Source organism: Monodelphis domestica, chromosome 2 (assembly GCF_027887165.1).
Source record: "Monodelphis domestica isolate mMonDom1 chromosome 2, mMonDom1.pri, whole genome shotgun sequence".
NCBI lineage: Eukaryota > Metazoa > Chordata > Mammalia > Didelphimorphia > Didelphidae > Monodelphis > Monodelphis domestica.
The window spans coordinates 46862777-46887739 of record NC_077228.1 but is presented as its reverse complement, the minus strand read 5'-3'; the positions used below and the strand labels follow the sequence as shown (position 1 = coordinate 46887739).

Genomic DNA, 24963 nt, shown 5'->3' with positions numbered 1-24963 from the left:
TTTTTTATCTGTGTATTTCAGATGTCTAAAAACTCCCCAAGCTAATGTTTGAGAAATATTTTTAAGGACCAGACCTTTTCAAAGTCATGTAACAGCTAATTTTTCTGCTGTTTCTATGTCCTGACTCTAAAAAAAAGGTGTTGTTTTTTTTTAATTTAAAGTCAAATTCAGGGCTCTTTAAATCACGTATCAGGATGAAACCTAACCATGTCTGGCTCCCTTTATTTTTTTGTTAAGGGTAATTATGATAGGAAGAATAAGATGATATATTAAAAGGAATGGGAAGTGTATTCCATTTAAAATTCCAATTATTTTCTTTCATTTTCATTATAATGGAAATTTTCTTTATGATTTCTACACACTATGTATTTTATACATACCAGTTCTTTTTCTTCTCTAACAACACTAATACATTTCTAATTTATGTTGAGTTGGATTTTTTTTCTATCCCCCCCCCCCTCGACTCCTTGGTTGACTTTGACCAGTGTGGAGAACCAATTTCCAACTAATTTTGCATGCATGTGGAAATGCCAACTTTCTGTTTTACTTTCATTTAGTGAGCCTGTGTGCCAGTTGATTCTATTTAACAGACATTTATTAAATCCCTGCTGTATGCAGGACATTATGATAAAGACTAAAGAAATAACATTTTAAGAAAATAAAATAGCCCTTGCCTTCATGTAATTACAGTCTAGCAAGGAGCTAACTTTTTAAAAAATAAACATAACACACAACATTACATGATAAGCACATTATAGGAAGATAAAATAAAGTGCTGTGTGAGATCCAAGGGAGAAGGCTCTTGCTGATGAGATAAGGAAAGCATTCATGGAAAAAGATGACATTTTGGTTGGGTCCTGAAAGATTAGTAGGAATTTAATAGACAGAGAAGAGAGGAATCCAGGGCAAATTAAGCCTAAAAACAGAATGTATTAAAAAAAAACTCATCACAGGGTACAGAAAGTAATCTAATTTAGCTGGAATAGAGAATGTCGAGAAGAGAATAAGAGAAAGGTAGGAAAATAGAATGTAGTTAGATTGTGGAAGAGCTAGAATGCTAAACGAAGGAGTTTAAACTTTTCTCACTAAACACTAGGTACTCCCTGATGGTATCTGAACAGATAGTGTGGCACAACAAAATCTATGTATGATGATTATTCTATCTATGATGTAAAGGACAGATGTAAGGTCAGGAAAGGAGGCAAGAAGACCTGTTAGAATGGAATTGAGAGGTCTTGTTAACTGGATGTGAGAGAGAGCCAAGAGGTAGTCAAAGATCAATAGTACCAAGATTTTGGATATTGGAATCAAGGAAAATGGTGGTGTTAGTGACAGAATACAAATAAGTGAAGTTGACTTGGGACATGTTTAGTTAAGTGCTCAAAAAAGACATTGGGATAAAGATTATAGTTTTAAGAATTATCTTTTTAAGAGGAGGTAGTTAAAGCCATGGGGGGAAATGAGTAAATGTCAGGGGAGAGAAAGAAGGGTCAAAGACAAGATCTCAGAGAATAAATTAAGGATCAACAAACAGGTTAGAAGGATGGAGAGCTAGCAAAGGAGTCTAGATGGAAAATGTAGAGAGGTTAGAGGAGGACCATAAGAACGGGTAAGAAGAGTGTCTAATAGAAGGAAGTGTTAGTGCTGCAAAGTAGAACTAGGGGAGGGAAAAGGGGCCACTGGAAATGTGGAAATTCAGTACTGCAGTGAGAATGCAAGCCAAATTGCAAAGGGCTAAGAAAAGAGTGGAATTATGAAGGAGAAAATGTATCAACATAGAAAGGTTTTAAATCATTAAGCAATGATGGAGAGAAGACAGAAGAGTAGCTGGAAGCAATAGAATGCTCAATGGAAGGCTTGCTTAGGATCTGGGAGACCTTATATGTTTGTTGGCTACTAAAAGAAAGAGATTGGAGATGCATAAGAGGCAAAGGATGACCTCAAGAGCAAGGTCTTTGAGAGACTAGAGGGAATAGGATTAAGAGCATAGGTAAGATTAGCTCAGAATGCTATTAAGGATACTACTGCTTCTGTGGCACTGGGAAGGAAGAATGAGTAGGTGATGAGTCTGACTAATTTTAGGCACTGAGGAAGAGTTAAGGTATTCCTTTTGGGAACTATATAAATGCAAGATGCCATTAAAAGAGCAATTTGCAAATCTCTAATTGATGCCAGATATGGAAGTAGTGGTGGAGGGAATTTCTAATGACTCCTGCCTAAGCCACTCCCCTTACTAGATCTTTCCATATCCAGCACCACTAAGAGCTGAACCTCCCACCCACTGCCAGTTGCACACTGGCAGATTGCCACTGAGCATAGAATGGAGCTTGAGAGTGAACACAAGATTTGCCAAGTCATGTAGGAAAGAATCACAAACCTTGCTAAAGTCAAAATAAATTACTTCCTTCCTCACTGTACCAAGTCCATCAGGAGGAAGTTTAATTAATTCAATAAGACCTAGTCTTCATAAAGACATGACATTTTTAGACAATACTTTCTTTTATTCTGTATGGACAAATTGATCTTCCTCCCCCCCCCCCCCATTATTCTATTACTCTTCATGATATATACTCAATTGATAAATTGTTTAATTTCCACCTCACCATTTTTCATTTATTTAAAAATAGAAACCATTTCAATTTTCAAATCACAACTGATCCTTTTTTTAATCTCCTGTGATCATTTGCTGTCTAATAATTTTAATGTAATTGGTGTTCTTGCTATGATGATAAAATTCTCAAGACTTCCATTAACCCAAGTTTAGCACTATGTGAAAAATCTTCCATTTAAAAACAATTCTACTTCTGCTAATCTGCACATTTGTTCTGAAAATGTTTACATTACACTTCCCCCAAAGGTTGTTAAGCTGAAGCAGATTGAGCATACCTTGAACGAGAAGAGGATCCTGCAGGCTGTGAATTTCCCTTTCCTGGTCAAGCTGGAATATGCTTTCAAGGTAAATTTTGCTTAAGGGAAAAATAAAAAACTTCAACGAAAAGAGAATACGAAGTAACAAAGGTTGTATATAGTTAAAATGTCTTGGGTTTATAATGTTTTATACCATTTGAAAACTTTCCAGGTTCTTTCTAGATAAATTGGGTAAATTGATATCTATACTTATTTGTCAAATGCCATTATGAAATCAAATATTTTAATCGATCAAAAGCCATGATGATGTCTAGCAAAACATAGGTCTTAGATTCATACAGGTGCACATAGCCACCCACCTTTTTCTATTTCCATTTCATTCCTTCTGTTACATTTTACAAAGTAATCTAACCTCTAGCCTTTTAATTTTTAAGAGTTAACTTAATCCTTGGCTCTCTGTTCATATGACTCTGGGAACCAGAGAGATATTTTTTCTAGTATACATTGGCATATTTTTCTTGCATTGTTACTCTGGTAGTTCCATTATCTAGAATGAAGCATGGTAGCATCACAGCAAAATTACAAGATAATCTAAAACAATGTCTCTCTGTTATTTTGCCTTTTAAACAAAATAATTCTTTTTTAATCTCTGAAAAGCAATTGGAGGGGAAAAAATGATCTCTTTCTCTTGACCTGTATCATTAGTAAAAAACAAATTTCTTTAGTATCTGTTTTCAGGGAAACATAACCATTTTGACTGAGTTTTCTTGGTTTTTAGCATACATACATGCAAGAATGTAATCATATTTGGAGTCTACATAGGATATTCTCAAGTCGAGTTAGTCCCATGGATGTTGGGAGCTGAGAAAAACCAGGATGGATTTATGACAGTTCCCAGAAGAAAGTGGCTGAGTGCCCTAATGTTGGGAGCCTGGAGGACTTTGGTGCAGCACTCTATTCCCACATTATTAACCTGTCAAGTAGATTGTAAAAGTGTTCTTTCCTAATGGAAAACAGTATTACCTAAAAATATTTTTCAAGAAACAACTTGGGTTTTGTGTTTTCTTTTATGTTAGTTAAATTCTTTTTGCTTACACACAGGATAATTCCAACCTGTACATGGTTATGGAATACGTGCCTGGTGGTGAGATGTTTTCCCACCTGAGGAAGATTGGCAGATTCAGGTAATCTAGATCTTCCTCTCTCATACAGACCCCTAGACTTTAAAAACTAGCATCTATTCTTGACTGGTTTTAGCTTCCAGGTTCTAGAGACCCTCAATACCTTAAATAAATGTAAATTGTATTAAGTTAGTAGTTATTTGAAGAATGCTGTAGGAGCTTATGTAACAAGACAATGTAATAAATATATGCATTTATTAATTCATATAAAGTAATATAAAAATGGGCATTTTCTGGTAGTGCTAGCAGTAAGTGACCATAGTTTTGAAGAGATCTTAGAGAAGGCAAATTGGCTGAAGAATATGACCCTCACAAAAGGAAATCAAAAAAGACCAATTGAGTATTCTTTTGATGAATTTAGAAAAGGGGTTTTAGCAACTCATGGCACATACATTGAAGGCATCATCTAAGAAGGTTTTTGAGTGGCAATTTAGGAGCAGCAAGATAATCACAACCATCAACTTTTCAGCCTAAATGAAACTCTATTATTCAGAAATTTTTATGTAGATTAACTTCACTTATTGAATTGTATCATTTTAATATGTGTATAGATTTATGGAATCCATCATATTTTTATTCCTTACAGCGAGCCCCATGCCCGCTTCTATGCCTCCCAGATTGTGCTGACTTTCGAATACCTTCATGCTCTTGACCTGGTCTACCGTGACCTGAAACCCGAAAACCTTCTGATTGACAAATATGGATACATCCTGGTAGGAATTAATCAAATTAATATAAAAAGTATTTATTCAATTTAGGAAGCATTTATTAGAATCAACTTAACCAATACCCCCAAATAATACAAAGATAATTCTTCTTTCCCTCCATTTTTAATAGGTCACTGACTTTGGATTTGCCAAAAGGGTGAAGGGCCGAACCTGGACCCTTTGTGGAACTCCCGAATACCTGGCCCCTGAGATCATCCTCAGCAAGGTACATTTTATTAGGAAATCTTTTACTATCAGCAACCTAATGCATATACCATGCTGAATTTCTTCAAAACCTGTGTAATTTTAAAATCAGTTGACAAAAAGTGTTTACTGTAATTTTTCTAGTTCTAACTTACTAATTTAAATCAACAATTTCTGCATTAACTACTAAAAATTGCCTGATTAGGGCCTCCCATTGCTTTCCACAACTTTAGTTAATTGCTACCCTCGTTGTTAAGGAGATAGTATAAATAAATCCCTGGTTATGAAACCAGATGAATAATCCAGTGCTTATTATTTTTAGTAATGGGGAAATCAGTGGAATGAGGTTCTCTGAATGTAGATGTATTGACAAAAGGTGCATATTAGTTGCCAGTTTGTCCCATCTGTTTAAGTCAGCAGGTAAGCTGCAGATATAGACATGCAATCATGCATGAAACTTTATGTTAAGCTATCAGTCAGCATAGTAAGAACCCCACAATTACAATATACTTGCAGACAGATGGGAAAGATTCTAATACTCTCAGCACCTCATTGCAACATCAGCATCCAAAAATGATCGTTTTCACTTTCATTTCATTTTCCTCAATTCAAGGGAGCTTAGACTGTAGGGAGGAGGTGAAGGGATTTGAAGAGATTTGTTCAATTAAATCATACTTGATGACAGAACAAAAGAACTAGAGATAGTTTACCTCACTGCTTCCTAACATAGGCAGGTATTTCTATTATACAAAATGACTATTGAGAAAGCCTCATTGTACAGGATTATTCATCTTGGAGCATTCCCCAGGCCAACCAAATAATGATATGACAGTGTAGTTCATATTTAGAATGAGTAAATAGCCTTATTATACAAATTGTTTCATTGTGTTATCGTCTTTAATGGAATTCTACTTATCTTAAAATAATCCATTATCAAAGTGACTAAGAGCTATGTAATAAGCTTTAGTATAAATGTATGTTGTCTTGATATTGTATTTTGAATACTTAAGTTGTGTTCATTAGTGCTTTAAAAACAAATATAAATTATTTTCTTATAAATTTTGCATATTGATATAAATTTAATTATACATCTTTAGCACTTTAATGAACTTAATGTATGAATTGAAGCCAATAGAGTATAAATGATGTCAAAGTGACATAATTACTTTAAGGATCTGTGATTTAGTTGGTGGAGGTATTACCTCCACCAAGGCAGATCACAAGCCTTGTATGACTCAGTAGATGGTCTTCGAGAGTTGCTGTGGCCAAAACATTCATCACGGAATCCAATATGGTGATGACTCTTTCCCAACGTAACAAGAATAATTCTTAGACAAGAGAGACCAGATCCAAATTTCCAAAGTTTTGTGGGCTTGGTAGGATCTATTAGAGCTTGCGTCCCCCTGGCATAGCCTTTTGCGAACCCAGGGTCCTCTCCATGCCACAGTGTGGCAACGGAGTAGGATTTTAGTGGAGTATCAAAGTCCATTGCACTTAAATAAGTGCATGACTTTCATAGTAAGGTGATCAGGCATCCCATTAAAGGTCTGTTTTCCAAAAGTCCAGACAGTGATTAAGTGACCTTGGCACACTAACCCTTCTAAGTTCTAGTAACTTAGAAGGCAATTCCACAAATTTCCCTGATGTCCCAGAGCTACCGTTTTATTTAAAACATTTGAAGCTCCTGGTTATAATGTAGAAACCCTGCCTTATTAGCTTGTGGGAGCTCAGAATCTTAGTGGCTTACATTTGGATTGTGCTTTCTAGATACAAAGCACTTTTTTGCACTGATAGAATTACAGAGTTAGACCTCTGAGGTCCTGTAGTTCAAATGCTACCCAAAGCATAAATTCTATCTGCGACATCCCCAACAAGTGGTCATCCAGCCTCTGCTTGAAGACCTCCACTGACTGAGAACTCATTACCTACAGAAACGGCTGGTTCCATTTTTGGATAGCTCTAATTGTTAGGACGTTTTTCCTTATATTAAGTCACAATCTGCCTCTCTGTAACTTCCATCCCTTGGTTCTAGTTCTGTCCTCCAGATCCAAGACGGAGAGGTCAGACCTATAATGGTGGAGACTTGAGATTTTACAATAAAGTAATCATGCACCCTTTAAATCTTCTCTTCTCCAAGCTAAAATCCTCAGTTCCTTCAACCAATCCTCATTTGGCATGCTTTGGAGTTCCTTTACCATCCTGAATGCCCTCTCTGGACCCATTCCAGCTTGTCAATGCCATTCTTAAAATGCAGCACCTAGAACTGGACACGATAATCCAGATGGGCTCTGACTAAAGCAGAATACAGAGAGGGGCAGAGTATAGTGTACCTCCCTTACTCTGGATGCCATTACTGTAGCCTGAGATTGCTTAAGCTTTTTCGGTTTCCTCATCGCACAATTGACTCACATGGAGTTAGCAGTCCACTAGAACCTCAATTTTTTATGGTATTTTTAGTTGACCATCTGGGATATACTGAATCCACCTAGCTACACATTTATCCTCAAGGAAATTATAAACTATCTTGCCATCTGCCTTACCCAAGTTCAGATATACAGATATCTGAATATCTGCTATACCCAAATCCAGATTTGGCTAAGACAAATGGCAAAGTATCTACTAGTTTCTACTAGTCTAGCAACCCTGTCTGAAATAAAATGAAATTAGTTTAGTAGATAACATATTCTTTCCAAACCAATGATAGTTTATAGTGGTTATCTCATTTCTTTCTGAGGATATACAAATTGTCCTTTGTTCTCATTTTCAAAAAGAGGAAAAAGATGACTCCTTCAAGCTCTAGGACAGTGAACTTGACTTTAATTACTAATGATAATCTAGAACAATGTTGGGCTGCTGCAGGTCTCATGACATACTTCCTACTTGCCAAAATTGATTTTTAATCATGAGTCAGCAGCCTCACATTTGAACATTCTTTCAGTGCCTTCCAATACAGTTTGTCTGGGCCATGTCATTTGAACTCCAGGAGAGCAACTTTAGCAATATGCTCCCTTCCCATCTTCTCCCTTTTCTTGCATCTCAATTCCTTGTTAACTCAATAGCAGTCTGACCTTGGTCAAAAAAAGGAGCAAAATAGTCACTGAATAGTTTTGCCTTCCTTTTGTTATTTGTTATCCTCCCAAGCAAAAGCCCTTATATTTTCTTTGATCTTCCTCTTGTCTCCAACAAAATTCAAAGGCCATTTTCTTTAGCATTATTTGCAAGCCTTAGTTCAAGTCAGGCTCTAAGCCCTCTGCTACTATTCTCCTAAGATAATACCATTCTTTCTTTTATGGTTCTACTATTAGATGTCCTTCTTCCATATCTTGGACTTGTCCTTTACAATCTAAGTTCAGCAATGCCTTCCTTACTGAAGCACATTGTCCTCATTAGGCATTCCTCCCTTTTCTTTCTTATGGTAATTATAGTAATCATTCATTTTTTCAAAGAAGCAATCATTTATTATTGGGCATTAGGATTTCATTCCTGAAAGCCTCCCAATGCTCTTGAGCTGAATTCCCTTTTAGCATCTCAGGCCAAAGAATCTTTGCCATTCTCTCTCAGAATTATTCAAAAGTTATTCTAAGACTTGGATTTGGCAGAGACTGGGTGAGACATTCCCTGATGCCATCTAAAATGGCCTTGTTTCTTCCTACCAAGGTTTCTGTCATCATTTCCACTTCACAGACCATTTCCTTCTTTTTAGGTAGAATCAGATACACATTGTCTTTCTCTTTTCTCTTCCTTTGTCTTTCTTCTGTCTGCAAAATTATCATTAAGGAAAGCCAGGAATTGATCAACTCTTAACAGAGAAAGATTACCTGTAGATTTTCCTTCAAGGTTTGGCTTAGGCACCACCCAACTGTGAAATCTTCTCTTCAATTGTACTTAGGCAATGAATGGCAGGAGGAAATCAACATATATAGATAGAGATAGATAAAAGGAAATTTGAAAAGGAGGAGAACCATAGCAACTGGTGGGGATGAATTGGAAGAGGGATCAGGGAAGGCTCCTTTTTTTTTTCCTGGTATTCTTTTTATGCATTCTGTCCTTGACCAAAGACCATCATTCCTGTATCTTAAACCCTAGTTCAGGAAAAAGAAATCTTTTCACCCAAACACCATCTTCTTAGCCATCTATTTCACTTTCCAAATACTTTTGAAGTCTTTACTGGCAATTGGTAGTTATTATAGAAAAAACATCTGGGTTCCTAAGTCTAACATTTTCCTCTTTAAGTCCTCATATCCTGGGAAATCTTCCCAGGGTCTTTCTAATGATATTTGTTCCGCATGAGTTACCAGAAGGGTAACAGCCCTTGGGATTAACCAATTTTGAGGAAATCCCTTGAAACATCTTGAATACACATCCTAAGAATAACAACAATAATAACATTTATAAAGGTCTAAAAAATACTCATATACATTATCTCATTTGCTTCTCATAACAACCTTATGAGGTAGATAGGGCAAATATTATGATCTCCATTTTACAGATGAGGAAACTGAGTCTCAGTGAGGTTAAGTGACTTATTCATAGTCATATAAGCTAGTAAATGGTGGAGCTGGGACTCAAATTCAAGTCTTTTGACTCCAAATCCAGTGGAGTTTTTTCCACTATACCATGCTGCCTTTTAAGAGGTCATTTGGTCCATCTCCCTGCCTGAAGGGTAGACAGCATATTTTTGAGATTGGCTGTTTATTTTTTTATTAATATTCCTTGGTAAATATTTTTACAAGCTTTTTTACAAGCCTGTTCCAGTGTTTACCAGTCATTAGTTTCCAAATTTCTCTCCTTTATTTAACCTGAATTCGTTCTGCTATAGTTTAAACCCATTTCCTCTTCTTCCCTCAATAGCTGCTTAGTAATTGCTTTGATACTCTTTCATGTGCTTGAAGATCATTGTACAATCATTAACCTCCCCTCAGGCCCCATTTAATTTTAGGAAATGAAACAGTAATTGACCTTTAATACTGATTTATCTCAGGGATACAACAAGGCCGTGGACTGGTGGGCCCTGGGAGTGCTGATCTACGAGATGACCGCTGGTTATCCTCCCTTCTTTGCCGACCAGCCCATCCAGATCTACGAGAAGATCATCTCTGGAAAGGTGAGTAGAGCTTGTTATTCATTTCCTCCCCACTCACCCCCATTTCCTATTGATAAATTCCTAAGGCAAAATAATGATTAAAAAAAAGGAATTCAAGTCAATAAAATAATTTAGCAAATTCCCTGATCCAGTTGATCGATTGACTAATCTTGTTCTGCCGCTGATTCAGTCGGGCTCTACTAGTCACTTCATTACTATGCAATAATATGATGATGTGAGAGTCATTAAGGAAAATGGGTGCCTTTTTATTGAAATACTGCATTTTACAGACCACTCTGTATTTTAGGGATAGATTGAAGGTCATCAATGTATATCTTCATTTATACAACCTTTAAGAAAGAAATGTCCTGAGGGGGAAAAATGTAGAGAAAAGATATGGAAAATGTATTTTAACATGGGGGTATCTCCGTGTAGGTCCGCTTCCCCTCCCACTTCAGCTCCGAGCTCAAGGACCTTCTGAGGAACCTGCTCCAGGTCGACCTGACCAAGCGCTACGGGAACCTGAAGAACGGTGTTGGCGACATCAAGCACCACCGCTGGTTCTCTGCCATTGACTGGATTGCTATTTTTCAGCGCAAAGTAAGCCTGGTTCTTTCTCTCTTCTCAATTTAAATAGTTGAAAATGAACAACTGATATTCTAATTCTAGATGATGGAACACCAAAACTTACTAAATGGATTTCACATAGTGATTTTTAGAATTATTCATCAATTTCATCACCAATAAAGCAGGGCTGATAATGATTCTTTTATTACTTATTAGGGTTACTTGTTTTATGGAAAATTATTTGTAAACATCAAGTGACCTTAAAAATTCATCATTATAGATAGGACAAATAATTATTTTGTGTATCACTTAAGGCACATGGGCAAAATTAGTTCTCTCTCTAAGGAGGGAAAAGGACATGTTCTCCATTTTGACTATAGTTTTGAAGTGGTTTTCCTGACACTGGGTCTTACTCTTAATCATTCTCTTCTCATCCCCAAATTGTCTTTTTTCAAGCACAGCTCTCTGTCTGTCATGTGTCTAACATAGTTTTTGCCCTCTAAGATTTTGGCATTTCCAAATGGATAGCATTAATGTGGGCATGTAGCTACATTTATATAGAGACATTATGGAAACTAATAAATTCACTCAGTCAAAAATGAGAGAATCCCCAGTCCCTGTTCATCACATGGAAGAGCTGAAATCTCTCCTTACCCATCCCCCTTTATTTGGAAGAAGGGTTCTTGTATTCTTTGAATTTAAAAAAACACTGTATACAGAATCTGAAACTAGTAAGAGGATCTGATAGTCTCTTTTATAGATATAAAGTACTAAATGCAAAAAGGAACTGTTATGATATTTTGATACTCCCAGATAATAAGGAGAGGTGAGACAACTATCTTTGTACTTCAATTAAGACTTTTTTGCTGAACAAATTCTTAGTTAAAAATTCCTATCACTAGAACAATAGAATGTAAACACAAACAAAGATGAGTGTACTGCTAATAAACAGAATGAAACAGAAAACCGAACCCTAAATCTAACAATAGTTTATAAAAAGAAACTTAATTTTTTTTCTATACCAGTTGACAGTACAATGGTTGTGATAATCAGTAATGTATTAATTACTACGAGACAGGATACAATTAACACATCACTGTACTCTTTGTATTAAATGGAGGCATTTATGAAAAGATTTCTCTGGGCTGAATCATAATTATCTACTCTTTTGCCCATTGAAATTTTTTTATGCTTTTAATTGCCCATAACTTTAAATGCCCATTGAAAAAATAATTTGTATGCAGAAGATTTTCATTTCAAATATACCTACAATGTTTTCCCCTATGGAGTTTTATTTTTTACACCCTAAAAAACAGATTTTTTTTTTCATATTTTTGAGATATTCAAGAGTTAGCAGTGCCATTTAGCCTTGCTTTGGGGGGGGGGCTGGATTTAAGATAAGAGGTGGCTTTGTGCTAGTAATGTCACTTTTCTTTTGGTCTGATTTTAGGTGGAGGCTCCCTTTGTTCCCCGCTACCGGGGTGCTGGCGATACCAGCAACTTCGACGATTACGAGGAAGAGGACATCCGTGTTTCTCTTACTGAGAAGTGTGCAAAGGAATTTGCTGATTTTTAGAGTGGGTCTAGCAGGACTCACACCTTTGCACCATGTTAAGAGAAAAGGCGAAGCTGAATATGAATATCATCATTATATATCTAAATTGATACTATCTAGTTCCTTCATTTTCCACACAGCTAAGTAATGTCATCATCATGCGTGCAATTCTAAAAGCCCAGATTTCTTAGGTATAGGGCCGGCCACAGGTATTATTTTTTCTTTGCCCTTTTTTTGTTTGTCCTTATCCCTGGTCTCTATAATTGGATTACCTCCCCTTTCCAAATTATGATGTCACGCCTTCCCCCTCTCCCCCCATTTTGATCAGATTGATATTTAGCTAGTGGTATCTTGAAGGAAGAGAGAAAGAAGTATTTCTTCTTCTCCAAACCAGCCAGTCCCTTTTATCTCTTTTCCCATGCCTATGGTTTCTAATTCAAACTATCCAAAATGATTGGAGATTTCTAAAGAAAAAATTTCCCAATGCTGTGTAAGTTCATGCAAAATTAAAAAAAATTTAAAAATTACAAAAAAAATTAAAAATAAATAAAATTTAAAAAAAAAAAACCTTCTTCCTTTGCCCCTCTTTTGTTTGTCCTTATCCCTGGTCTCTATAATTGGATTACCTCCCCTTTCCAAATTATGACATCATGCCCTCCCCTCCCCTCCCCCCCCTTTACTTTATTTTGATCAGATTGATATTTAGCTAGTGGTATTATGAAGGAAGAGAGAGAGAAATATTTCTTCTTCCCCAAACCAGCCAGTCCCTTTTATCCCTATCCCCATGCCTATGGTTTCTAATTCAAACTACCCAAAATGATTGGAGATTTCTAAAGACAAAATATCCCAATGCTGTGTAAGTTCATGCAAAATTAAAAAAAAAAATTAAAAATAAAAAAAAATTTAAAAATAAATAAAAATTAAAAAAAAAAACAACCTTTTTCCTTTGCCCCTCTTTTGTTTGTCCTTATCCCTAGTTTCTGTAATTGGATTACCTCCCCTTTCCAAATTATGTCACACCCTCCCTTCCCCCCCTTTACTTTATTTTGATCAGATTGATATTTAGCTAGTGGTATTTTGAAGGAAGAGAGAGAGAAATATTTCTTCTTCCCCAAACCAGCCAGTCCCTTTTATCCCTATCCCCATGCCTATGGTTTCTAATTCAAACTACCCAAAATGATTGGAGATTTCTAAAGAAAAAATATCCCAATGCTGTGTAAGTTCATGCAAAATTAAAAAAAATTTTTTTAAAATAAAAAAAAAATTTAAAAATAAATAAAAATTTAAAAAAAAAACTTTTTCCTTTGCCCCTCTTTTGTTTGTCCTTATCCTTGGTTTCTGTAATTGGATTTCCTCCCCTTTCCAAATTATGACATCACGCCCTCCCCTCCCCCCCCTTTACTTTATTTTGATCAGACTGATATTCAGCTTGTGGTATTTTGAAGGAAGAGAGAGAGAAATATTTCTTTGGCCCCAAACCAGCCAGTCCCTTTTATCCTTATCCCCATGCCTATAGTTTCTAATTCAAACTACCCAAAATGATTAGAGATTTCTAAAGACAAAATTTCCCAATGATGTGTAAGTTCATGCAAAATTTTAAAAATTTAAAAATTTAAAAAATTTAAAAATTAAAAAAAAAACTTTTTCCTTTGCCCCTCTTTTGTTTGTCCTTATCCCTGGTTTCTGTAATTGGATTTCCTCCCCTTTCCAAATTATGACGTCACGCCCTTCCCCCCCCCCCCCCCTTTACTTTATTTTGATCAGACTGATATTCAGCTTGTGGTATTTTGAAAGAAGAGAGAGAGAAATATTTCTTTGGCCCCAAACCAGCCAGTCCCTTTTATCCCTATCCCCATGCCTATAGTTTCTAATTCAAACTACCCAAAATGATTAGAGATTTCTAAAGACAAAATTTCCCAATGATGTGTAAGTTCATGCAAAATTTTAAAAATTAAAAAATTTAAAAAAATTTAAAAATTAAAAAAAAAACTTTTTCCTTTGCCCCTCTTTTGTTTGTCCTTATCCCTGGTTTCTGTAATTGGATTTCCTCCCCTTTCCAAATTATGATGTCACGCCCTCCCCCCCCCCCCCCCTTTATTTTGATCAGACTGATATTCAGCTTGTGGTATTTTGAAGGAAGAGAGAGAGAAATATTTCTTCTTCCCCAAACCAGCCAGTCCCTTTTATCCCTATCCCCATGCCTATGGTTTCTAATTCAAACTACCCAAAATGATTAGAGATTTCTAAAGACAAAATTTCCCAATGATGTGTAAATTCATGCAAAATTTAAAAAATTTTAAAAATTAAAAAAAAAAAAACTTTTTCCTTTGCCCCTCTTTTGTTTGTCCTTATCCCTGGTCTCTATAATTGGATTACCTCCCCTTTCCAAATTATGACATCACGCCCTCCCCTGCCCTCCCCCCCCTTTACTTTATTTTGATCAGACTGATATTCAGCTTGTGGTATTTTGAAAGAAGAGAGAGAGAAATATTTCTTTGGCCCCAAACCAGCCAGTCCCTTTTATCCCTATCCCCATGCCTATAGTTTCTAATTCAAACTACCCAAAATGATTAGAGATTTCTAAAGACAAAATTTCCCAATGATGTGTAAGTTCATGCAAAATTTTAAAAATTTAAAAATTTAAAAAATTTAAAAATTAAAAAAAAAACTTTTTCCTTTGCCCCTCTTTTGTTTGTCCTTATCCCTGGTTTCTGTAATTGGATTACCTCCCCTTTCCAAATTATGACATCATGCCCTCCCCTCCCCCCCCCCCTTTACTTTATTTTGATCAGACTGATATTTAGCTTGTGGTATTTTGAAGGAAGAGAGAGAGAAATATTTCTTCTTCCCCAAACCAGCCAGTCCCTTTTATCCCTATCCCCATGCCTATGGTTTCTAATTCAAACTACCCAAAATGATTAGAGATTTCTAAAGACAAAATTTCCCAATGCTTTATAAGTTCATGCAAAATTAACCTAAAATAGAACAAAACAAAATTAATAAGACAAAACTAATTAAATACATTAAATTAAATTTGGCAGTAAATTTGGCTAAAAGTCAGGGGTGGCCGGACCCTGTGCCTGGGTTTTCTGTGATCAGTACAATTCTTTCATCTCCGCCTTCTGTTGTAATATTTGCGTGTGCGTTGTTCTGTAAATCATGAGTAGCCTGTGCAATGGGAAGCATGTGATCTCATGCAGCAGGAAAAATTCTAAATGGTCTGGACTGTAAACCAGTTTCACTCACATAGGTAACAGCATCGCCGTCTGTACTCAATAAAATTAATGGTTTCAGTATTGTAAACAGCGCATGAGTATTTAAGTGATTATTGTCGAGGGTCATAAAAATCCCTCACTTTAAACCTTTTCGCTTTTAAAAAAGGAAAATTTGCTTCATTTTAAAAAAGGGCAACTGTGTGGTGAGAAATGCTTGGCCCTTATTAGGCAAAAAAAAAAAATTAATTAATTAAATGGCTTCGCTATTGCAATTTATATTATGGATGCACTGCTAGCTGATTGCGGCTATTTTTTTTGGTTTTGTTTTTAGTGGTTTTGACTTAGAGAGTTATTGCCATGTTTTTGTTCTGGTATAATATTAGTAAGCTGAAGATGGAGTACTGCATCAATCATCATTTTCAAATTTAATTGCTTATAACAAGGAAAGGAGAAACAAAAGTCTACAAAAACTGCCACAATTAGGTTTAAATGTAAGGGTGCGCTCTTTTATTTTCAACAAAATCCTCTCTTAAGTTATCAATTTTTTGTTTCCGGTTAGCCAGAAGTTACGATCACGGTAACTGCAGCATAATTAAGTTTTTGGGCGTAGTGATGTTTTGTACATTCTCACCAAATGACTTATTTATAAGATCTTGCTGCCATATGCTGGCTTTGGGCACTCTTACTATTTTTTTTCAAAATTTTCCAAAAATTACACAGCTCGGCACCTTTTTTTTTTTTTTCAAATCATCCATCCGGTACTTTTTACACTTCTGGATCTCTCAGTGACCTATCTTCACACAGCACACCTTCACAGTTTAAAAAACTGGGGCATATTGCAGATCAATATCACAACTCAAACTTTTACAGGATGATCGTTTTTATCAAAAAACAGATCTATACAGATATACAACAGACTCATCTGTTCCACGGTTTCATAGGTCACTGAAACGACTTCCTTTTAATCTGCTTACTACTCCTTTCTGACAAAAAAAAGACGTTTATACTCATTTTACAATTATATTTAAAATGTACTCTTTCTCCAACTTTCAGTATAACACCAGATTCTTGATTGTCTTAGTAGCAGCAATGTTGCTAAGATACTGACACTGATTTTCAGTAATGGTCTACTTACATTTTACCCATGTGCAAGAAAAGTCTAAGATAATTTGCCGTATCAGAATTTGAGTAATGAAGATTTGTCATCCCATCAACAAATTTGAAAATTATTTGTAAGAAAAGGTTTAAATCTTTTGTATTTCATTTAGTTCCAGAACATGCTTTGTTGTACGCTAGCTGTATGCGATAAAACATATAGTAACTTTGATGTTGTTAAAGTTTTAAATAAATGCTATCTATATATCACAATTCGTCTCTGTTGTGCTTTTATTTGACTGATTTTCTTTGCAGCATAAAGATGCTCTGGCATTTAAAAGGAAAAGTGTCTGGCAAGATTTTGAGGGCTTGGGGAGCCAAATGGTTGGACAGAGTAATTTAAATCTACATATATTTTTAAAGTGGGAATTGAGCCCCAGTTAGATATAAGTTTAAGGGCCATTCATTCCATTTTATTCTACCATTTAAATTATATCAGCAAACTCTTGTGGGTATATATGTGTGTGTGTGTGTGTGTGTGTGTATAAGGAGTGACTACTTACTTAGTCATTGCACTGAACAAGAAAATGTGAATTTGGTTCCGTATGCAATTTCCCTTACTTTGGTAGGTACACTAAGAGTATAAAACCACCCCCATTTCAAGCCCCTAATTTTGGCCAAGAGAATTGGCATGAATCTGAATAAAAACAATTTTCACAAATTATTATTGGTATTAGATGAAAATTTCACAGTTGAAAAGATAGTACTTTTAAACATTATGAAATGAAACGAAGTCAGAGACCTGAAATGAACACATAGAAGTTTTGTAGCCCTAGATCTCACTTTTCTAGATTTCCATTTCCTCAGCTATAAAATGAGAAAGGGGGTCTAGATGTTCTCCACAGTTCCCTTTAACTCAAAAAATTCTAAAATGATGGTCATGATTTAGATTCTTTCAGATTTGAAATCAGATTCTTTGAAAGAATATCTGAATTAATTGATGCTCTTGAACTTAAATCTCTCTTCCTTCTAATAATAGGCTTTGTATGTCATTAGGTATACTGCCTTTTCCATCATGGAAATTACTGGGAGAAAATATTCTGAATTAATATTTAAAAATTGAATTAATTGAATTAAATATTGAAATAATTAAAAATAAGTCTGAATTTTATGAACAACCACAGATACTTCTACTAATATATCAATATTTCTGACTCTTTATGCTCCCCACTCATACTTTACCCTTAAGAAATCTCTAAAAAACAGCTTTGGGTCTAAGTTACTACAGATGTACATGAAAGAGTACCATGGAATCCATACTCAAGGTAACAGGGCCTTTTTTCTACCCTATATTAAAAAATACAAAAGATTCATGAACAGTAATAGAGAGGACATAAAGTAGTCCATAAACAATGAATACAATTCTCCTCTTTAAATTCCTGAAGCTTGGAGTCACCCTGTTCTTTGGACTCCTCTTGGCAGGGGCTCCTAGATAAACAATCCCTGCCTCTCATCAGTTGCAAATTGAATAGCCTATTTTAATAGCTCAATGCAAATACCAGATTTTTTTACCATTCTTCTTTATAAAGGATTGAGCTATCTATCATCCCCTTAATTTCTCTATACAACAGAAACGCATGCCACATGCATAGTCCCTTTTCTCTAAGCAAAGGATAACCATGGGTTTGCACTACTTTGATAATTCCTCCTTTTCTTAATCAAAAGCCCAGATTACCTACAAGACAAGTCCCAAGGTGAGCTCTGCTCAGAAAATCCTTCACAGATTTTGGGGTTATTAAACTAGAAAATCACCCTCCTGTGTTGAGGACATATTCTAGGATTCTTGAATTTGCAACTGCTTGAGAGGCAACCCTTGGGAAATCTCGGCACTAAGCCTCTGAATGGCTGCCACTTGGTTGAAAGACAATGTTTCCATGGTTCAGGTCAGAAGCTCTTTTGATAAAAGGTTGATGATGGCTAAGAAATCCTTCTCCTCACTAGAAAAATAAAATCTGTGGTCACATCATTCTGGAAAATCTCTCTAGAGAGGCTCCAAGTTCTATAAAGCTAGATTCTAAGACAACTGACCTTTGGCATGCTAGACTACCAATTCTCAGAAATTCCCAACACTACATCATGGTGTTGTTTGTCTATGAATAGAACATTGTGGAGAGATGTGTCAGTTCCTTTAAAGGCTATAGCCAGGACTTGCCATGGTCAAGGAATACTGCTTTGTGCCTTTGCATAGTTCCTCAATGATCACCACACACCGCCCTTCCCCAGACTTGAGAGGATTTCAATTTGTTCAACCCTCTCCTTGCAGTGGTTTCTCAGGACAGCATAGCAAGCAAGTTATTTGGGATAGGATGGGCTCTGGTGTTCTCCTTATCCCAATATCCAAGACCACCATGTAGTGTTTTCATAACCATGGGTTGGTACTCCCTGAGAAGCAAAACTACATTCTTCTATTTTGAATAGTCTCACTCACATAGAGGATGGCACTCCATTGAACAGAACCCATCTCCTTCCATTCTTTCAAAACCATAGCATCCTTGTTGGGACTTAAACTTGAAGTCCCCTTTTTCTTAGCCCTGTTTTCATCTTTATCATGTAGTTGGCATCCCAATTTCAATCATCCAAAAACAACTTCAATGATGAATACTGGTTGCATGTCAAGCAATTTACTTCCATTGATGGCACAATTCAGTGGAATTCTTGGGCTCTTACCCATATTTTAATGTTTTATTCACCATAACTTTGGAGAAATGTGGCCTATAGGACAGAGCTTTTGAATCCAAATTCGTTATCTCTGGCTAGTAGTACTAGTCATCATTGATCAGGGCTATGACCCAACTCTAGCAGGCAGAACTGAGCTTAGCACTGTTTAGAAGCCATCAGTGAGTTGTCTGTCCATATTAGAATTAGAGATCTATAGACCACCTTAGAATTTATCACAAACATTCCACTTCAAAGCCAGAAAATCCAGTTTAGAAATGGGAAACCAAGTCTCATTATCAGTATCAAAACTGGGTGCTGGTAGCCATTGCTTTCCTGGTATAAATTCATATTAATGCCCTCTGAGTCTGGCATCAGCATAAAACACAGAGGACTGCTTGGGTCTATATAAACCCACAGTTATATGCACCAGACCATTGACCGAATCCTTAACTTCTTCACAGCACTCCCTGCCAGTAATCTCAAATAATGCCCAAGTTTCAGGTCAGATTGTCCCTTTTTGACCATCCACTTCAAGTTCTTCTGGGCCACCTTCCCATGGGTGTCATAACTGAATAGCTTACTTCTTTACAACTTCCCAATAGCTACCCAAAACTATAACCATCTTTAGGTCTTGAAAATTCTTTGGACATAACCAAATGGTATGTATGGCTATCTTTTCCAATTCACTTACTATGGAGAAACCAACTGGCTTGCACACAACCATGCTATTTGTTAATTAATAGCTTCAGCCTAGAGCTTCTTAGCCAGTCTAATACTTTCCATGACCTTTTCTAATACTTTTCCAGTGTCTTTCCAAATGCTTGGGGATCATCTTGTTATAAGTAAAAGTTAATTTGGAGGCTTGTTACTAGATTTATAAGCAATTATTAGAAAAAGAGAAAGACAGAAAAAGGGGTTAATAGCCTTTCTAACTTTAGATGAAAATGCAGTCTTTTAGATGAAAAGGGGGTTTATGGTCTGTGGATCTATGTGATGATGACACTGACCATTGGTTCCTTTGGGTAGTTTCTAAAATTCTTCATCTAAAAGTGACTTCATAGAAGGCAATTTTCCAAGATCACTTTCAAGGGGGATAGTCTGTGAATTGAATGATTTACATTGGGTTCTTAATCATATCACACATCTCTTTTATGCAGGTCTCACTCTGGGTTACCTTCTCAGATAATCCTCCTCAGAGGTAATGTTGGAGAATCACTAAAGTCATATCTCTCTGGGTCCATCTGTGAGGTTGAAGGGTGCATTTAGTGGGGTACAGAAGCCAGCTCAAAATGACTACCAAGAGTCAGTTGTTAAATTTTCATTGTGAGCATTTACACTTCAGAAATCAGACAATACTAAAAAGTAGGACTTGATTTACTCTTTTGTTGATTGTCTAGACTTAGCAAAGTGATAGAGAAAATTGTAATCATGTAGGTTACACTTAAAAAGGTGTGTCCTCCATATATTTTCCACCCACTACTCTACAAGACCTATTGTTAAACATTTACCAGCACCATTCTGGGTCCATAATTCTTTGATGATAACCACTTGCACCTACCTTCTCCCTTCCTCATAAGTACCATGTATTGCCAGGAGATGTAGGTATTTTGAATTCCTGATTGCTCTTTGCAAAACTCTGCTAGTGCTTTGAACAGACCAGAATTAGTTCTAATCAGTGCTGACACCTCAAAGATATTCTCTGAATCTGTACACTCCAGAGTTTTGTTGCTCACCTTCCACTTGATGACACTCAACTTCCCTAGATAATATAAAGTTCACACTGATATAGTCAAACTATTGGTATTCTTCTCTCTCAATCTTTTGGAGAATTAGCACCTGCATAGGCTAAGGCATAAGTTGAAAGAATCTTTCATAAAATGCCTAAAGTATAATTGTCATTTGGGATCTTCTTTCGGGTTCAACTGAACATTCTACATTACTTCATGAAGACCTGTGAGTCTAAATGGAAAGAAGTGAAGGAAGATTGATGGGGGAGAGATTGGGTTTTATAGAATCTGGGACAGTGAGCCCTTGACTCTATCTCCAACTTTTGATGCCAATCTATTGAACATCAGCTTCATAAAATCATAGGCTTAGATATGGAAGGAATCTTAAGGATTCAATCCTTTCATTTTCTAGATGAGCAAAGTATGACACATATTAAGTTAAATAACTTGCTAAGGATTGTGCAGTCAATAAACACCTGAGGTTGGATTTGAACTCAGGTGTTCCTGATTCCAAGTCTAGTGCTCTATTTGCTATTCTGTGTTTCTGCTATGCCTCTCAATTTGGTATTCTTCTCATGAGTTAATGAAGCATGCAAGTGTTTATCTAATCCACAGCAAAATAGCAGAGTATATTGTAGCTTCTTTGGTTGTGGTCCTTTTGATGCTATATTGAAAATGGACTGCTTTAATTGCTGGTATTATACACCTTTGCCCCTTTAGAAAGAGTGACTCTATCCACTATACCATATTCCATCAGTCTTGTTTGTGAATCTTAAAATTGCTCAGACTCTACTTCAGAAGATTTGATTAAGTTATTCCCCATTTTCTACAATGGAGGTAGTCAGGAATGTATTGAGGACTTTAAAATTTCTCCACCCTGCTCAGACAGTGCTTTAGGGGAAGATAAAGTTGTAAAATACCTGATTGAACAATGAAAAGTCCCCAACTCATACTTATAGTGAAGCAAAAACCCTAAACTAGGTGGTCTATTTTAGATCTAATACAAAAAGGTGATAAGTACCTATAAAGGTTAAATTAATCACTAAAAGGTCAAGCAACTTACAAAGGGCAAGCTTAGCAAAGAGATGTAAAATACTCAGAAGATATAATCTAATCAGAGAAGGTGATAACAAAAGAAGATGTGAACTAAGAATAGACAGTCCTGGGGAAAAGCTACTACTGTGATTGGTAGATGTGAAATTTTAGGGGAGGTGACATTAAGAGAAAATTCTCTTTAAAAGGAGGTCAGGAGTTCAGAGATGTCACTTGGAACTTAGTTGGAGTTTGGAGTTAGTTGGAGGAGCTGGGTCTCTGAACTCAGTTCAGGAGTTGAGGATTTCAGTGAAGGACTGGAGTTATGCTTTAGGACAATCTTGTGGTGAGTGATAAAAGACTTGACTAGTCTCTCTTAAGGCTCAGACCTAGGTCACTTGGCCTAGGCCCTTCCTACTATTTTCTCTTTCTCTCTCTCTCTCCCTTCCCTTAAATTCCTTCATTTGTATTAATTAAAATCTCCATAAAACCCAGCTGACTTGGGTATTTTCATATTTGGAAATTTTTTCATGGAGACCACTTATTTTTTATTTAAATCAAGATACTAAAAACTATCTTTACAGTTTGGCTGAAAACCTTTACAGTTTTGGCAATTTACAGTCTTGAAACCCACATTTTTCGTGGTTACATGTCCCAGACTTCTGCAATGGAATCTAGTTGATTCCAAAGAATCTTTTATTTAGTCTTCATGATTCATTCCTGAGAAAATGTCTTAAAGTTAATCAGGATCAGTTGTTCTCATTGCTTATCTTTCTGTCTATTATCTTTGTTGCAAATATTTTTCCCAAGCACATGAACTCTTACTACCTGAGAAACTATCCTTGCTTTTCCTCCAGAGATAGGTGTCCCAATATGGTTTTCTCCCATACCAATACTTTGCCCATTTGGACCATTATGACATTCTGACATCATACATTACTTCTCTGAAACCAGTCTTTCCAAATATAACACAAAGTCAGAGACCTTCTTTCTACCATGTTCAAGTATACTGAGAAATTGATTAGAGGATTCATAAACATTTTAATATATATTTAAATAAACATTCATTTTCTCTTTCTCCTATAACATTGCACTTGAAAAAGAAAAAGAAAAAAGTGCTTATGTTCACAGTCAACTAAGCAACAAAGTAAATAGAGCACTGACCTTAGAATTGGGAGGACCTAAGTTTGAATCAGACATACCTGAGCTGGGTGACATTGAAGCAAATTACTAAACTTCTATGTATCTTAGTTTCTTCATCTGTAAAAATGGAATAACAATAACTTCTGTTTCCTAGGACTGTTATGAGGATCAAATGAGTTAAAATATGCAAAGTGCTTTGCAAATATTAAAAAGTTATAAAAAAGAATCCATCATTATTATTAATCAAACAAAATAAATCCTCATATTGATCATGTCCAAATATGTTTCTCCACATCGTTTCTCATCATTTACTTCCATGGCATACTCTGATTAATCTTCAAAGCCCTCATTTGATGGATGAGGAGAATGGCCTCTTGAAAAGGACCCTATCACTTCCCACATTAGTTACTTGAGTTAAAAATGTGTAGTCTAACAATTTTTACTCCACTCCTAAGTAAGGTTACCACTGGACTGGACTGAAATGTTGCCTTTTTCCCTACTAGCATGCTTCTCAATTCATCTTTAGGCACTCCTCTCACCAGTAAGATCTCAGATTTTCTCACTCACTTCTTGTCATCAATGGAACAAAAACACAAAATCTCAATAGTTTTTAAAACAATGTGGTATGACAATTATAATGATATAATTGGTGTGATTGGTAAAAATTCCAGGGGGAGGGAAAAAAAAGAAACTTTTTTGACTATCATTTGGAAAGAAACATTCTTTAAAAATTTTGATGGCTTTTTACATTACCAGAGCAAATAGGTTAGATTATATTGAAAACTAGAAGAGTTCAGTTTGCAAATAAAGAAATAGCATCTCTAAGAGATTAAGCAACTTGCTGAAACTCACATAGAGGATATAACTTCTCATTCTCTAACTCAAACTATAGCACTTTCAATTAGTATTGTGGATGGAACCCAATAAAATATGGTGACCCTATAGTACAATCAGTTTGCTAGATACTATTTATATTCATCATCCATTTAAAACCAAAGTTAACAAACCCATGATTTTCTCTGAATCTCTCCACTGTGCTTAACCAGTCAGAATTGATAATATATTTTAGTACTGCAAAAGAATAATCACTTAAAGTAATATACAAGGTAAATAAGAATGTCCAAAATTCAATAGACTTTCAGTCACCTGTTATCCCAAACCATCTCCTCATTCATCTCCTGTCAAAGGATAGAGTAATTCCATTGATCACAAAAGGAAAAGTGGTTAGATTGGAGGAGAGGAGCAATAATAAGAAAGATACTGGGAGAGGAAGGACTTGATCTGAGAAAATTGAGCTTCTGGGTCTTTAGAAGTAATTTGCTCCAGAGATGGGATCTCTAACATCCTATACAGATGTTGCTAATGACAATGCTAGAACAGAGCTTTGTGTAGATGATTATCTACTATAGATGCTTCTCTAATGATGCTGAGCCATGGTGGGTAGCAGAAACAAATGAGATCTTTTCCTCCTAAGAGGTCATCTTGCAAAATGGGTGATGAAGTATCTGCTGTTGGTTTTATTTCTTGATTGTTGCTTTGCATTCTAATTTAATTAAATTTCTATTTATCTTATATTGATATCATGTGTTTAAGTCTGTCTGGCTAGAGGAAGATTCAGAAGCAAATAGAGCTTCGTGAGTAAGACTTTGCACTGAGTGTACCCAATCAAGATCTAGAAACCTGAAAGAAGTATTTGGGTGCAAAGCCCATTTGGCTCATTTTTTTTTTGAAATTTTCCCATTTCACTTTCTAAACATCCTCTTCATGCCAGTGGGAAGCTAACTCTACAATATTTGTTTGCCTTTGAAACTACTGAGCTATGGGTTCCCAGGGTGAAAGTTTGGCATTGGTCTCCTTTCAAATGTTTG

The 24963-nt window shown here is 35.9% G+C and overlaps 1 protein-coding gene across 4 annotated transcripts in view; it reads left to right on the top strand.

The window, feature by feature from the left end:
• The window catches only part of PRKACB (protein kinase cAMP-activated catalytic subunit beta), a 51462-nt gene extending 34714 nt beyond the window's left edge, over positions 1-16748 (top strand). For all 4 annotated transcript variants that reach the window (XM_056815422.1, XM_056815421.1, XM_001362476.4 and 1 more), the window contains 7 exons: positions 2858-2956; positions 3970-4052; positions 4636-4762; positions 4887-4982; positions 9942-10064; positions 10479-10643; positions 12061-16748. In XM_056815422.1, coding sequence (XP_056671400.1) covers positions 2858-2956; positions 3970-4052; positions 4636-4762; positions 4887-4982; positions 9942-10064; positions 10479-10643; positions 12061-12186 — 819 coding nt within the window. In that variant the 3' untranslated portion in view covers positions 12187-16748. The remainder of the gene's footprint in view (positions 1-2857; positions 2957-3969; positions 4053-4635; positions 4763-4886; positions 4983-9941; positions 10065-10478; positions 10644-12060) is intronic.
• Positions 16749-24963: the final 8215 nt, after the last annotated feature.